Source organism: Ambystoma mexicanum, chromosome 7p (assembly GCF_040938575.1).
Source record: "Ambystoma mexicanum isolate Mex_15411 chromosome 7p, UKY_AmexF1_1, whole genome shotgun sequence".
Lineage (NCBI taxonomy): Eukaryota > Metazoa > Chordata > Amphibia > Caudata > Ambystomatidae > Ambystoma > Ambystoma mexicanum.
Window position 1 is genome coordinate 967,873,038 of NC_090939.1, and position 16,551 is coordinate 967,889,588.

Below are 16,551 nucleotides of genomic sequence, written 5' to 3' on the forward strand. Positions count from 1 at the left end.
CTTCTTCTGGGTCTTATTTTGGGCACAAATACCGCAAGACAGTACAAATGACAATGTCTTTCCGCCAAGTAGGCCACCAGAATTGTCTTTTGATCTTGGCCTCGGTTTTAGCGATCCCAGGATGCCCTTCTACCAAAGAACCATGATAATTGGAGATAACATGTTCTTGTAGTTCTTTCCTTGGTAAGTAAAGACGTCCTTGATAGTATGGTAGGTAATCGATGACTGAATAATCTTTGCCTTTGTTTAACCAGCTTTGTAAGGCTGCAGGGTCGAAAAGGTGCTGAATCTCTTTATGGACGTCGTTCAGATTCTGTAGAGTAGTTATTCCAAGAATTCTTCTCTCTGAGATTATGGGTACTGGTTCTGGATTTGAATATGCTTCTCCCATTCCAATACGAGATAAAGCATCTGCTTTGCCATTTCGACAACCAGGTCGGCAAGTTAACACAAAATCATATTCCGCAAAAAATAAGGCCCATCTAAGTTGGCATGATGATTGAGCCTTGGCCGTCTTCAGATATTGTAAGTTCCTGTGGTCCGCGATTACAGTGATGGTGTGTCGAGCTCCGAGAAGATAATGCCGCCAGGCCTTGAACGCCGACTTGATGGCCAGTAATTCCTTATCGGCAACTGCATAGTTTAACTCAGGTGCTGAAAATTTCCGTGACCAGAATGCCAACGGGTGAAGTTGACCAGTCTCAGGATCCTTTTGGGAAAGGAAAGCGGCCATGGCTAAGCTGGATGCATCTGTTTCAACCAGGTATGGAAGTTCTGGGCGTGGGTGCTTTAAAAACAGGTGCTGAAGTGAATTTCTGTTTTAGGTTTTGAAAGGCCTTTTCTGCTTCTTCAGTCCACTGGAAGCATTTATTCTTCCGCAAAAGAGCAGTGATGGGGTGTATAACATGTGAAAAATCAGGAATGAATCTGCGGTAAAAATGTGCAAATCCAAGCATACTCTTTAGCCCTTTAATTGAGGTAGGTGAGGGCCACTTGAGGATTGCATCCACCTTTCGTGAATCCATTCGAACTCCATTTGGGGTCAGGATAAATCCAAGGAATTCGACTTCCGAAGTATGAAAAACACACTTTTCCAAATTTGCATATAATTTATGCTGACATAGTTTTTCTAATACAGCACAAACATGTTTCACATGGTCTTGTTCAGATGAAGAGCATACCAAGATGTCGTCTATGTATACAACAACACAGACGTCTATGAGTTCGCGAAGGACATCATTCATAAAATACTGGAAAGCTGCCAGTGCGTTGCAAAGCCCAAAAGGCATCACCTGGTATTCGAACAATCCGTATTTGATATGGAAGGCAGTCTTCCATTCGTCGCCTTTTTTTACGCGTACCAGATGGTACGCCCCTCGAAGGTCCAACTTAGTGTAGATACAAGCATCTTTCACTTGGTCCAGTAGTTCTGGGATCAGGGGCAACGGGTATCGGTTTTTTACCGTTATTTGATTTAATGCGCGATAGTCAATACAAGTCCTGAGGTCCCCTTCCTTTCTAGGAACGAAGAATAAAGACGATGCTGCCGGAGACTTGGACAGGCGAATGAAGCCATTAGCTAGGTATTGATCCAAATATTGCCGTAAACGAAGATTTTCGGGTTCTGTGAGGGCGTAAATTCTACTGCATGGGACTTGAGCGCCAGGTAGATCGATCTGGCAATCTGGTATGATCTGTGGGGTGGTAACGTGTTTGCTTGGTCTTTTTGGAAAACATCCTGAAATTCCTGGTATTCCTGGGGTAGCTGAGTTGTCGGATTCGTAACCGTAGCCATGTTCTCTCGATGCCCATCTTGACCCAACAGTTTCATCTCCATAGTTGAATGAGTTACTGGACCAGAAGCTATTTCGGTCCCATAGACGGTGGTGATTACATCAGTTGTTTTTTTCGCAAAGAGACAGGTTCATCCTTGTAGCCAATTCTTGATCCACATAGTTTCCTGTGGCTCCGCTATCAATGTGTGCTCTCACTGCGTGCATACGAAATGGCTGTCGATCTATAAGGACCATTGGTATGATTAGGTGCGAGATCCGAGTGTCCTTCATGCTCGGCAAGCTGACCCGCACGCTTGTCAGGCGTGGTAGTTTCCCGGCTCTGATTCCATATTGCTTTTGTCGGCGACTCCTACCACCTTCTTAGGTGGTTTCGCTGGGCAATCCCGTAAAAAAATGCCCTGAGGTTCCACAATACTTGTAACTGTCGCCTTCTGTCCCTTTCTTTTTGAGTCAAAGGTCCTTTAACTCCCCCCCCAATTTGCATGGGTACATCAATTCCTTTGGGGGTGACGTTGTCCCTAGGTCTTACCAATACTCAATTCTCGAATCTAGCCCGATCAGCCTTTCGATTCTGAAGTCTGTGATCTAACTGAACAACCAGGTCAATGTATTCAGCACATTCTTGAGGTGGGTCACTACTTGTGCTAAAACGTCTTTTAGTTCACCTCGTAGCCCACAATGAAATAGCGTAATCCGCTTAACTTCTGGCCATCCGGTTTCTACCACCAACCTATTGAAAGTTGCAATGTAGGTCAGCAAATCCTGGTTGCCCTGATGCAAGGACAAAAGTTCGTTATCCAAAGCTTGGCCTTGAGAATGTCGAGCAAAGAGTCTTTCCATGCTTAGTTGAAAACTCTGAAAATCCCGAAGAAGAGGGTCATCCTGGTTGACTAGTGGAATAGACCAATCGGCTGCACTGCCGCTGAGATACGATAGTACAAAGGCTACCTTTTGCTTGGTCATTCAGAAAGGCTTCAGGTCTACATAAAAAGTGCAGGTGGCACTGGTTCATAAACACGGCGCACCTTTTAGGGTCCCCCGCAAAGCGTTCAGGTGGTGCTAAAGGGAATGTCCCTGGTAAAATCACTTGTACTGGATTACTTGATTGAGCTTGGGCAGGAGCTCCCCCAAGTCCAGGTAAAGGTGTGTGTCCTGCTTGAGCTTGAAGTAATTGTCTGGCAGAATCATCCGTACCTTCTTTTGCCACAATCAGTTCTCTCCTGAGAGCATTAGTCTCTTGACGGGCAGAATGCACTTCAGCCCCAAGTTCCCCCAGTAGTTGGGCTAATTGGTCAGTCTCTGAGGTCTCCATGACGCCCGGGTGGAGATTTGTAATAAGGCTTTGCGTTCTGTCACGCTCACCTGGATTACACTGGGGCGCCGAACGAAGCTGGACTGCTGCGATCTCCACCAGTGCGACTCGTAGCGAAGTGATGATCGACTGCACTTGCCCACTCAGTTTCGTCTGCCTGGCCCACAAGAGGATTTTCCTAGAAGCAGTAAAGGGAATTAGCCACCCGTGGTAGAAGGGTTAACACTAACACTATCTTCCCAAAAACTTCTAGTATTCCCCTTCGTAAAGTTTCACCTTATAGTTAGGAAGGATGAAGTCTCCATCCTGCGTTGAGTGCAGGGGCGCGCAGAACTTCAGTTACTTCACTGATCCGAAGGTATTTGGCATAGTTCCAGACAAATAATGACCTGCACAGTTTAAAGATCGCAATATGAGCCTGGCGCTTACGCGCCAGGACTGAACCCATATAGCCCCTAGACGGGGTTTTGGAAATTCCTGGGTCTTCATGGATGCCTGTTCCCTGGATAGATGGATCTGTTCCAGATGTCTGGGGGCAGGCATCGTGACATGGATACAATGCAGCAAGGGCCAAGACTGTCATGAAATGTGCGACACCTGTTGCCAAAGCCATGAAGCTAAACAGGAGAAGCCAGGAGAGTGTGAACCTGCACATAAAGCCAAGAGGCCAACAAGGAGAAGCTAAGTGAATGTCAATCTATGCACCGGGGCAAATGCATAAGAACCTGTGTGGGGCTGAAGAGCCTGGGGTTCCTGGTTGCCTGACCTGTGATGGGTGGACCATGTGGTCGGACAACTGCACCTAAACCAGGAAGCCCTAAAATTGGGAAAGCCAGAGACATTGTGAAACAAACTAAGAAGGAGCAATATAAAGGGAACACTTGATGCAATCCAGAAGGATGGTCAAGTTGATCTAGAGTTGTGTTGAACATTAAGATTGAAACAAGTTGCTACGTTAAAAGTCTTGGGGAAGGGAACCCTGAGACTTGATGAACTGCAAATATTGTCTTGAGGACACAACCTCAAGATCCTTTTCTTTTGAACTGTGTTGCTTGGATCTTGGGGACAGGAACCCCGACGATTGTGTGGAATGGTACTGCTTGAACTTGGGGAAGGGAACCTCAAGGATTTGTGGAACTGTCATGAACTTGGCGAAGGGGAGCTGAAAAGGAAGCCAAAAGCTGGAAGATGCTCTGAACTTGGTTTTGATCACCATTTCTTTGATTATTGATATCCCTACACATGGTTTAGCTTTAGTTGCGAGAGTAAGGATAGGTTTTGGACACAGACACACTTTTTTTTTTTTAACTTTTCTTTATTGGCATGGTGAGAGAACAGACAATCAACACAATGTACAGCATAGCAAGAGTGACAGGTATATACATAATAGTGCAATAAATGGGAATGTTAGGTAGATATCGGTGGGGCCATTGCCCAGCTCCAAGCGGCACAGCAGTGGATTAGATTACATCACCAGGAGGAGGGGAGGACAATAGTTCTAGGTCATCTTTGTTATTTAAATATGTACAAAATTCGGTCCACACATTCCTGGGGCGGGAGGCCAGCGGGAGGGTATTGATATAGTCCTCCTCCCACGATTGAGTCCAGGTGAGGGCCCTCATCCACATCTCAAACGAGAGGGGGGGGGGGGGGAAATCGGCGCTTCCAACATTGTAATATGCATTTTTTGGCTATTATGGTGGCAACATTGAGAAACCTAGACCTTTTCCTCAATTCCGGGCTATCACACAGGCCGAACAGTACAGCTAGGGGTTCTGCAGGGATACGGGACGCTGTGATGTCTGAAAGAGCTTCAATTATGGCCTTCCAGTATGGGCCCAGCGCGTCACAGGACCAGAACATGCGAGTATGATCTGCAGCAGGAGAACCGCACTTAGGGCAGGTGCGGGCCTGGGTGTGTGCAAACCTGTCCAGTCTTTGAGGTGTGTAATATAGTCTGTTAAGGAGCTTGTATTGCATACACCTATGCCTGGCATTTAGAGAGGTGGTCCGGGTGTGTGTGCACATTTTCCCCCACATTGTGTCCGTGATGGGGAGGCCCAGCTCCTCACTCCACATATCTTGCGCCTTGATTGGCACGTCTGTGGGGTCGGCCATCAACAGTTTGTACAGCACGGATGCCATCCCCCTAGCACCAGCCGAGTTGGATATATACTGGATCTCAGGTGAGTCTGGAGGCTCATCTGGGTATAAGGGCCACCAGGCGCGGAACGCCACTCTCAGCCTGTAGTATTGTAGCAGTTCCAATGCAGTACCTAGGTGTCCGGGGCGCCACGTCTGCGGAGTGATAAACTTCCTGTCAGGGTAAAAGTCGGTCAGGGCTCGATAGCCTAGATCATGCCAGTGTTTCATCAAAAGCTTATGTGTAGGGCTGAGGCCCGGGAACTGCCAGATGGGCAGCCATTTGTAGTACGGGGGGTGGTCAGGTTGTATCGCAAGATATATTTCCAGGCTCTAACAGTGGCCGCCACAGGGTCTGCCGGGGCGTCGGCATGATATGTGTGATGGAGGATGAGGGAGAGGGTGTTAACACTCTCGCTCGCTAGTTTCTCGAGCTTCACATGCGGGGGGGGGTCAGAGAATGTGTACCAGTATGTGGCGTGTTGGGCCTGCGCGGCTGTCCAATATTTGGCAAAATCGGGGGCGGTGAAGCCCCCGTTGCATTAGGGGAGAGTCAAGTGTTGCCATTTCTTACGAACCGTGCCCGAGTGCCACAGAAATTGGGCACACGCAGCATGTAGATTCTTGAAATATCGCTTTCCGGGCCAGATCGGCACATTTGCAAAGACGTAGAGAAATTTAGGGACCATAATCATTTTGATTAGAGATAGTCTACCCGACAAAGAGAGTGGGAGACTGCGCCATTTCAACATTTGAGCCTCAGCAAGCGGTGCCACAGCCGCATAATTGTCAGCCAACAGTGAATCTTTAGTGAGGGACACCTGCACTCCAAGGTACCTGATGCCTCCCGGTGACCATCGAAGGGGGAATTTGCAGGACGGTTGTGTAGTGGACGGGGTGAGCGGGAAGATTTCAGATTTAGAATAATTTATGGTGAAGCCCGAGAAGTGCCAATTTTGGTTATGTCTCTCAATATCGGATCTAGGTGGGCAGCCGGGTCTCTAATATATAGGAGCACGTCGCCGGCGTACAGAGAAATGATCTCAGGAGTATCACGGAGACGTATACCTTTGCGCGTATGTTTGTCCCTTACGTTATCAGCCATCGGCTCTATGGCGTACGCAAAGAGTATCGGAGAAAACGGGCGGCCCTGGCGGGTACCTCTGTGGAGAGCAAAGGGGCCCGAGGCCCTGGAGTTGACCAGGAATCCGGCAGCAGGGCTTGTGTAGAGGAGTTTGATGTACGACCTCATGCGTGGGCCAATTCCCTTTTGTGGAGCACCGCCCACATGTATTGCCAGGACACCATATCAAATGCCTTCTGGGCATCGAGGGTGACTGCCACGGCCTGTGCATTGGGGTCAATCCTAGCCAGAACATTGAACAGGCGACGGATATTTAGGGCGGTAGATCTGCCGGGCATGAAGCCACTTTGGTCGGGGTGGACTAGGTGGGGCATAATGGGGAGAAACCTATTGGCAATGATCTTGGCGAATATTTTAGTGTCAGTATTGATCAGAGAAAGGGGCCTATAAGACCCACATTCGTCCAATGGTTTGCCTGGCTTGGGTAGTACAGTTATAAGCGCCTCACGCATGGATGGGGGTAGGATGTTTGACTCTAGGGATTCGTTCCACACCTCCAGAAATCTGGGTGCCAGAATGGCTACATGCTCTCGATAGAACTCCGAGGTGAGGCCATCGGGGCCCGGCGCTTTGCCCCTGGGGCAGTTCGAGATGACCGTGGTTATTTCATCGAGGGTGATAGGGGCCTCAAGGAGGTCACTGGTCGCACGGGAGAGGAGGGTCATGGGGATCTTATCTCATAGGACGTCAGTGTCTTGCAGGCAGTGTTCTTGCTGTGGGCCATATAGGGTCGTGTAGAATGTGGTGAATGTCCCGAGGATTTCCTGGTCGGACCAGCACATGGTGCCTCGTGTGTCCTTGACGCAATCAATGCGATTCCTGCCCCCCTCAGTACGGACCAGTCCGGACAGTGTTCAACCCGGCCTATCCCCCTCACCATACTTCCTAGCCGCCACAGGGCGGGCGAAGTACCGAACCTCTCTCAGGGCGTGGGACTCAAATGTTTCTAATTCCGCTCTAATCTGTGCCAGTGCAGCCGGGGAAGGGGAGGAGGCATATGCCCTCTCTAGCTCTTTTAATTTATGGCCTTGAGGACCCCAGCCTCTCTAGATATGCACATCCCTCTGATGAAGACTTTGAATGCCTCCCAGCGCACTCCATCAGAGGTGTCATGCCTGTTGTTGCACTCGAAGAAGGTGTTGATATCGGCTAAGATATCGGCTTTAAATACTATGTCTAGCAGGGCCTCTGACTTAAATCTCCAAGAGGAGCAGGGGGGGCTGGTCGTGTCCCAGTGTTATCTGGAGTGTTACCAGTGAATGGTCCGATAGTGTGCACGGTAGTATCTTGGTCTCCATGACCCTGCCCATCATGCAGCTCGATATGAGGAACAGGTCGATCCTGGAGAGGCTATCGTGTACCGATGAGTAAAAAGTGTACTCTCTAACTTGTGGGTTGAGAGCTCTCCATGCATCTCTGAAATCCATTGTGTCGATATGGGCGTGTAGCCTGTGGGCTGCGCGTGACGGGGCTCTGCGGGCCGTCCCGGACCTGTCCAGGTCTTTGTCTAGGATCAAATTCATGTCCCGCCCCAGATGATGGGAATCCCAATGTATTTCAGAAGCGTGGTGGCGATGGCGTCAAAGAACTCAGGGGCATCAAAGTTCGGGGCATAAGTGTTCAATAGGAGGCATTTCATATTAGTGAGTAAGCAATGGAGGATCACATATCTACCCTCAGGGTCAATATGGCTGGAGCGCAGGGAAAACTGGACTGATTTATGGATTAGGGTTAGGACCCCCCTGGATTGGGTGGAGTACTTCGTGTAGAATCTGTTGTTGCCCCACGTGGGGGCGAGACATGCTGCTAGGAGCCCGAGAGCGTGGGTCTCTTGGAGAAAGAAGATTTTGCCACCATGTCGCTGGGCATAGGCAGTTATCCTGCAGGCCTTAGTGAAATTGCTTAGGCCGCGAACATTCCATGTGACAATGTTTAAAGCCATTGCAATATATTATGGAACATCCCAGTAGTAGTATTCGTAAGGATTGTCCCTCATGCACCTGCCGTGTGCACAGCAGTGTTAAGGTCATGCGTCTCTCAGCCATGTTTTTAACTGTTAACACAACCCCAATTACGGCACCCCCCACCCTCACTACCCAACCCCAACATGCAGCTCCCCCACCCCAAAACACACCCGATGCCCCATGGGCTTGCTCCGACCGGGAACCAAAGATCGGAGGACCAGATCCAACGTGGATAGGGCCACATCCTAGCCCAACAGGGGCCAGTCAATAGGAGGAACAAAATAAAAGTGAAAGCAAACATTGCAACTGCAACGGGGGCGCTAGTGCCATGCGGCCGGCATGTGTGGCTTGATGTGGGGGCAGCAGACGCTGTCCCGAGTGTATTGTTGCGGTAAAACAGGTATCATAGACAGCCTCCGAGAACCAGAGAAGACGCTCTGGCAAGATGACATCGCAAGAGAGAGCAGGGCACAGGGATAGCTCCAGGTCGCAGGTGAGGGAGAAGGCAAAGAAGCAGTGCAGGAGCTAGCCCGTGGCCCGCATACACATGGCAAGAGGCCGCTGTTATTGAGTGGACATGGTGGGGTTGCCATCAACACATCAAAAAGTCACGGATCCGTGGACAGTTTGAGAACATTGTAGGCTGTGTAGTTTATGGCGTGTGGTCGGCTCGCGGCCCGGGGAGAGGTATATGTAGTTCAATAAACTTCACCGCTTCGTCAGGGACAGTGAAGAAGATCTTACCATCATTGGTAATCTTTAGTCGTGCCGGGAACAGCATGGCGTAGGGGACGTTGCGCTCCCGGAGCAGCTTTTTGATGCCTAGGAACTGGCGCCTTTCCTGCTGCACTGCCAGCGAGAAGTCCAGGAAGATTCTAACCGTATGGGCTTCAAAACGCAGGTCCCCCTTTTCCCGCGCCAGACGGAGGATGAGATCACTGTCGCGGTAGTTGAGAATCTTGGCGATAATGGGTCTGGGGATGTCGCCCGGTCTGGGCCGTGGAGCCAGGGCCCGGTGAGCCCCCTCGACCGTGAAATATGGAGAGAGAGCAGGGTCGTCCAGCAGGTCCTTGAGGAGTTTCTCCACTGCATCCTCCATCCGCCCCTTGAGGGCATTTTCGGGGACCCCGATAATGAGCAAGTTGTTCCTACGGGAGCGCGACTCCAGATCGTCACACTTCGCCTTGACTCCTTTCATGTCACGCGTTAGGGAGGCCACAGTGTCCTGGAGCGCGGTGATGCTATCTTCGTTCCCGGAGATCCTATTTTCCGCCTCGGTGATCCTCGATCCTGCCTGGTCCACTCGAGCCTTAAGCGAGGCGACGTTAGCATTGATGTCGTCTAATTTTTCATGGAAGGAGGCAAAGTTTTTAGCCATGGATTCCATTAGTAGGGTGAGGTCAGGGGCCTCGACCGCACGGTGCTGGGTTAAATCTGGCTCGTCCTGTAGCGATGGTGTGCTGGCTGTGTCATCTCGAGGGACCGCTTTAGTGTATTTGTCCATTGTGCCTCCTTGGGCCCCCGTCTTATTTCTGCTAGGCATTGTCGTTGTGGTGGGCACGGTTGCAGTGAGGGCCCACTTATGGGTAGGGTGGAGAGCTGGGATGGGCCAGGGCCAGCAGGCTCAAACGCAGTGTCCTTCGGTGGCGGTAGGTGGTTAGAGCTAGGTGGGGGACCGCCGTGGATAGCAGAGAGTCAGCGGTGGAGCGGCAAGGCTGTGAAAGCGAGCGATCACGGCCCCCTTATGTGTACAGGTTGCGTGGGGTGCCAGCGGGATCATTCATAGGGGGGCGCGGGCAGAGGCGGCGACACCGTCAGCGGAAAGGTGGGCAGGCAGTACGATGAGGGCCGCTTCTTTATGACAGTACAGGCCCCGCAGACAGTTGGCAGAGGTCTCGACGCCCACCGCTCCAGCCCCCGCTCACCTGGTTAGCGGCAGCGGGACGATGGGATCCTCTGTGTTGTCGGCGCCGGTGGGGGGGGGGGTCTCGACAGAAACACTTTTAAATTGAACTTTTTGACTCAGACTTTCCTTAGTTTCATTCAGGTAGGGAAATCCCACTTAAGCATAGGGCAAGCATGGCCTTCAACCATCCTAACATTTGATTTAATAAACCATTTGATTTTGAAATTTGAATCTGTTGCCTGTGTCTTGCTTCATGATGCCTTCACAACGGACGTAGTGACATTTTGTGTTGAAGTAAACAGAACTTGGTTGAATCAGAACTTTTCCAACGGTATCCCAGAATTAATGCAGGGGAAAGGGAGTTCAACCTTGGTCACAAGGAGTACTTTCTAAAACCTATAAGTTTGAACTTTTGCACTGTTTTGTTGAAATGAAGAAAGCCAAATATTCCTTGTATACTTTTGGTTTATGTGTTAGTGCGAGCGTCAGATATTCTTTGGACACTAGGTCATCTTTCTTTAGTTTATTAGGTAGGGACATCCTCATGAGGATAGGGAAAGATAGATGATTATCTAACCTCTTTTTATTTTAGTGAGTGGCAAACATGAGAAAACAATATTTTTGTGTCTGTCGCACATTTCTGACCCTGCACACAGGCTGATTAGAATATACACATAGCTGCGCCACAAATCAAGGAGCTGGTAGGGGAGGGGGCGATGCACAAAACACATGGGGAGAGGGGTAGTTTTAGAGGGAACGTGGGTAAGTATGCCTATAAGTAGGTAAAAGGGAAGGTAGGTGGGACTTGGTTTTATTATGTGGGTTGAATTGCATTAAGTAGCATTGTTTGTTGCTGCAGGGAGCAAGAGGACAGCCATACTGGGACCTGTTCATTTTGAAAGTTGCAGAATGATCATGGTTTAGCTAATGAACTGTATGGCCCACTCAAACCTAGTATTGTACAGTAGTCTGACTGTGCTACCTTCCCCTCCCCTCCCCCCAGCCCCTCCACCTTTCTACCCTATTTTGTGTAAGGCACTTTGAAAAACTAAGGATCGTCAGACCTGAAAGTTATCTACACTGTTATATGTTACATATGCACTGGTTTCCTGTACCTTACTGCCCTGAGCAGACTTGAAATCATTCGGAATTTCAAGAGCTCTGAATGACTGTTTGCATTTTTTCCACTGTTCCCCTCCTCCTTGAGCGCTTTGAAACACCTGTAAAATTGTGTATAGGTGTTATATAAATAAACAATACCAATACCAAAGGCTGCAGTATTCATTTGATTGGTTTTTATTTTCACTCTTGGGCAGAGAAGCTCATGGAGCGAAGGTCAAGATGGAAAGGGATAGCAAACAGAGTCCAAATAATTGTTGCAAGGGAGTATTTTCTCAAGGGCATGAAGTTGCTTTCCAAACAGCAGGTTCCTTCTCAGGTGATAAACTAATGAATACACAGTGATCGTGAAGGTAACGGTATGATGCATGAGGGGACTCAAATTGTAGCAATGCCAAATATCGCACTAGGAGGGGAGCAACAGCGCCCCATTGACCACACAGCATTTGGACAGGAATAAAAGAGTGCAGTAGAATGAATAAATAGAAGGAATCCATTTCTAGCAGCAGGGCCGCGCACATGTTTTTTCATGCAGTTGTTCATCGTCAGAAGATAACTAGAAGGTTGAGCCCATAGTTGGCACATGTATCAACATGAGGGGTACAGAGTGAGAAGGGGGCAAGGGATGAGGGGATTCAATCAGGAGAAGGTTATCGAGTGCTCTAGGGCTGCAACATAGTTTTGCCCTGACTGATTTCCACACATATCATTGGTTGGTTTCAGTGAGATGCTACTACCTGTGCTGTCTCCAACATAGGGGCCCAATTAGCATCAAGCATTTTATCACCTTGCGCTATGAAGGATGCCAGCCAATCATTATGCCAAGTTTTGTGCTGCCCAGCAGAGTATGTTGTCATCAAGAGGCGGTATTTCTTAGTTGTGAAAAGGGAACCCTCCAATCAGATTAACGTATAGGGTTCTATAGGGTGTGGATGACTAGCAGCTAATCAACATGTAAGAATTAAACTAAATGTTGCAATTGTAGAAATTGTTGGTTGGCGGTTTTCTGCTTTAAAAAGGTGGTCTTTTAAAGTGGCAATTTGAGAAAATGGTTTCCAGTTCAGTTCCATGGAGCGGTCTGCTTTTTCTTCCAGCTGTTTTTGTTTAACAAAACTTGTACACTCAATTATTTGGAATATTTTTGGATTATTTCTCGGATAGCCTGGAGGCCCCAGCGAGAGCTCCAGTTCCCTGACAAGGCTATTGTCTCCCTGTCGTACACCTTGGGGGCGCGCAACCGGGATGCAGAGACCAGATTGAGTGCACTAAGCGAGGAGGTTTTGCAGACGCTGAGTTTCACAAAAGTCTGCCTAATCCCGTGGGCTGACCGTGACCAGGGTGGGACAGGCAGTTGAGAGGGGAGACTCAGCATTGAGTGGACTCCGAGGTCCTAGAACACGCAAGTGTACTAGTGCATGAAAAGATCAAATTGAGCATGTTTTGGTTGATTATATTGGTTAGTAAAGTGGATCTCCTCCATTAGGGAGAAAGACGACGCTGTGTCATGTTGTATGAGTTTTTGATGAGATATTGAAGGGAACTCCTCCGTGGGAGGAAAGATGACGTCAACTCAAGGATACAGGTGGGTGGACAGCATCTGCCTAATTTATTTGGAGGGCAGACGCAACCCCTGTTTGTTGTTTTTGAGTTTGGCATTCAAAAAAACAGTTTGCTTGCTCAAGTGTTTGGCTACTAGGATTTCATACATTTGTCATGTTTCCACTGCAGATGCTTACCCACAAGACCACATAAGTGTCAGCATCCTGTGCTCCACTGTGGCTCCAGTCAGTCAATCAAGAGGCTTGGAACGTGGGCTGTACTGTATGGTACAAGCCTGCGTTCCGAGCAGCCAGTTCGTCCTTCCCAGCTCCCCTTTCACCATAGTACCCGTATAGTTTCCTACATGAGTGCTAATAGTGTTTTTAGAAATAAAATGAAAATGAAACGTACTTTTCCTGCACCGGCTGTGCTGCTGTAACCTCAGCCCGTTTTCCATGCTGATGAAGTCAAAGTCATCAGCATGTAAAATGGACTGATGCGTTCAGCAGCACTGCGTGGCCTGGTTGGGGCAGCGCAGGAAAGGTACGTTTATTTTCTTTTTTTTTATAACAAAAAAAACATGAGTGCCATATAGAAAACTACATGGGTGCCAATGGCAATATGCAACTCGGAGGGCCGGCGCTGTGAGAAGCGGTCCATTACCTACAGGAACAGCCGGCCATCTCGGGTCACATTGCCTCATTAAAGCACAGGTCTCATTTGTGGTTTGTTTTCAAAGCAATATTTCATTATACATTTTTGGGTTTAAAGGGTGAGCACCTCTTATACTTTGCTAGCATAGTTATTGGAAATTCTCCCCTCTCAGGTCAATTTTCCAGCTGATTCTTTTTTTTGGGACAAATGAGCTTGTGCACTTTCTTCTCAGGGGTAAGGTCAATAGAACTAAACTGGTTTATTTCAATTTAAGATACGTTCACTTAATGTGCATATATTAATGATTGGCCGCTTTCAAATTTCATTATGAGGGCAGAGATTCCCACAGTGAGTGACGCAGGGGCGCTGTACCCATCCCCAGGTTGAAACAGCACATTAATGAGGCTCCCTTCCCATTTAGAAGTCAGCAGCACGTGCTAATTTTGCAAAATGCATGGTAACACGTCACCCTGCCACAACCAGTGATTTGGATCAATTTAGAATAGCATGGCAAGGAAAACGGGCCCAACTACGTCCCTGCCCCCATCAGCGCCTATGTATATATTATTGCACCCCTCTGCCCCAACCGTTGAACCCCACTCATTTTGTTAACATTTGAAAACCTGCTAAATTGCTTAATTTGCTGACTCAAGATCTCCCAGGTAAGTAGAGTCTATCGCACTATACAGCAATCCTGCCTTGTCTGCCCCAGGGTCAATCCCTGCCCTAACATGGCATCCTTGGGACCTGCTTGGAGTTTATTTATTTTGCCAACCAAAATAATCCTTATCTGTAGCTTCTGAAATGAAAGCATATTGCTAGTTTGGAAATGGCCAAATATATACAATAAAAAAGTCAAAACTACTGTGGGAAATAAGCAGCGCTCAGATACCCGACGGTTTGTAACGCTATATAAATGTCCAAACAAACAAACTGGGAAACGTGTGCAAAAACCGCAGTTACTTCCGTTTGCAAAACACAATCACCATATTTTTACAATGCCTCCCACAGTCAGACGTTGTTTTTAAACAAAAGTTTAAAAAATACCTTTTACAAACAATATTTCTACCAATTACATTTGGGAAGAGATGTGTTGAAGTTCCTGAATTGCAGACTGCTCTCAAATCCGAGCTTCTACACTTAACCATAGTGTGTGCTCCCAGCCAAATCCTTTTATCTCACTATTCCTAATCTGCACAAATTAAAAAGGTAATACAAGGTATTTTGCTCACCACACTGTCTGCTACTTCAACCAAAAAAAACGTACTCCTGATATTTCCACATAGGTAAATATTAACATAACTGTTTATTTGTCTCCCGCCTTTAGTTCCCATGATGCCTTTGCGCACTTAATAATCATTGTCTAATACTATATTCTGCAATATCTAGCAAAAAGTGACGATACAACGGCCCTGCTCACAATGTGCACCATTTGTCCTTTCACTTTTTTGATGTGCGTATTGAAATGTTACAAGGTAGCCTACAATTACCACCAGCCAGCACTTCCAACAGTAGTTACTCAGGAAACAAAAAACAAACCGGTCTCGAGGGACTCCCACATCCTGTTTTCTGTATATCGAACATACTTATACTCAGGTTGGATATTCCCGTTTATAGCCAAAAGGTCGATCATGTTCTCACCCCAAATCCCTCAAAACGAATGAAAGGGAGTATGCAAATAATAAAATAAAAAAAGAATACGTTTCTTCGATCGCAGTCTATTCCTCTAGGTTGTTCCACAACGATGACATTTTTATTCGCCTGACCATGCAGCCCCACCAGATACCTGATGTCAGAAGCGGTTCTAAAGCCTCCTCTTTCTCAGCCATTGTTCCGGATGGTAACCCTACGAGCACTTTCTGGTCACAGTATAAAACATGCACAGTGCATCCTGAAAAGAAGCGCAAAAGGACCACACGCACTAGCAAAATAAGCCTAAAACAGGCCAACCATCCATAATGATGTAGATAGGTTAAAAATAAGATGCTGCACGCTGAGGCGAAGAGTACTCCTTTTTTCTGGTTGTTGTTTAGGAAATTACATATTTTCCATATTAACTTAAGGAAGTTCATGATTGCCTCAACACCTCCTCTACTCATCTATGCACTTCCTCTTACCTTTGCTCTGAGTGACATTGAACATGAAAACTAGAACTATCCTGTTGTGGCTCAAGTAGCTAGACACTTGGTTGGTGTACTTAAATCTTTATTGGCAGTAGGTGCACTGAACACAAGTAGTTCTTCAAATAACAATGTCTGTTAAGCAACCACTGCAGTTACTTCAGTGCTGTGGGATTGTGCTTTCAATCGATGCCACTCAGTGGGGATGATGTGCATACATGCTAACATTCAGACGCACCTGGGAGCGAGCTTTCCACAGCGAAATCGGGAGACGTACATTTGCCCATAGGAATGCATGATTGTGCTAGTTATTTTAGGGAGTCTCCCGCCTAAATCAGGAGGGTTGGCATGTATGGATGTGTGAGAGTGAGGCTGCAGGTCTAAGCGCAGGAGGATCGCCGGGGAACGTCCGCTTGTCTACTGGTCTGCTCCAGGTCTGGCACACTTCTCTTGCTGTGCATGCTTCGTAGCTTAGTCTTGCGAGATATTGACGGTGTGAAATTCCACAAGACTGCTTCCCCACATACCTCCTTTTGTAGAGCAGCTTGAGCCTACTCCATCAGAAAGTCTTTGTACTTGGTTGCTCTTCTCCCTTGGTGGGGTGGTCTCGACTTCTAGTGATTCTTCTAGGTCTTGTGATCAGGAATGACATTTCACTAAAATGCCAGGGGTAGTGGAAATGACATCTCAGGACCCTTGACCTCTGATGACATCAGAGGAAGTGATGCCATTTGACCTCATCTCAAAGTGTCATCACAGGAAGCAATGGAACACAACCTTTGACCCTTTGACAAAACAGGAAGTGGCATCACATAGCATTATTCCTAAGCACACTACGAAAAATATGGTTGCAAT

General features: G+C 47.8%; 1 protein-coding gene across 2 annotated transcripts in view; it reads right to left on the reverse strand.

Annotated features, from left to right (window-relative positions):
- Nucleotides 1-15,472, reverse strand: part of CEP97 (centrosomal protein 97) — a 1,492,335-nt gene extending 1,476,863 nt beyond the window's left edge. For both annotated transcript variants that reach the window (XM_069637315.1, XM_069637314.1), the window contains exon 1: nt 15,363-15,472. In XM_069637315.1, the coding sequence (XP_069493416.1) occupies nt 15,363-15,405 (43 nt within the window). In that variant the 5' untranslated portion in view covers nt 15,406-15,472. The remainder of the gene's footprint in view (nt 1-15,362) is intronic.
- Between the last annotated feature and the right edge of the window lie 1,079 nt (nt 15,473-16,551).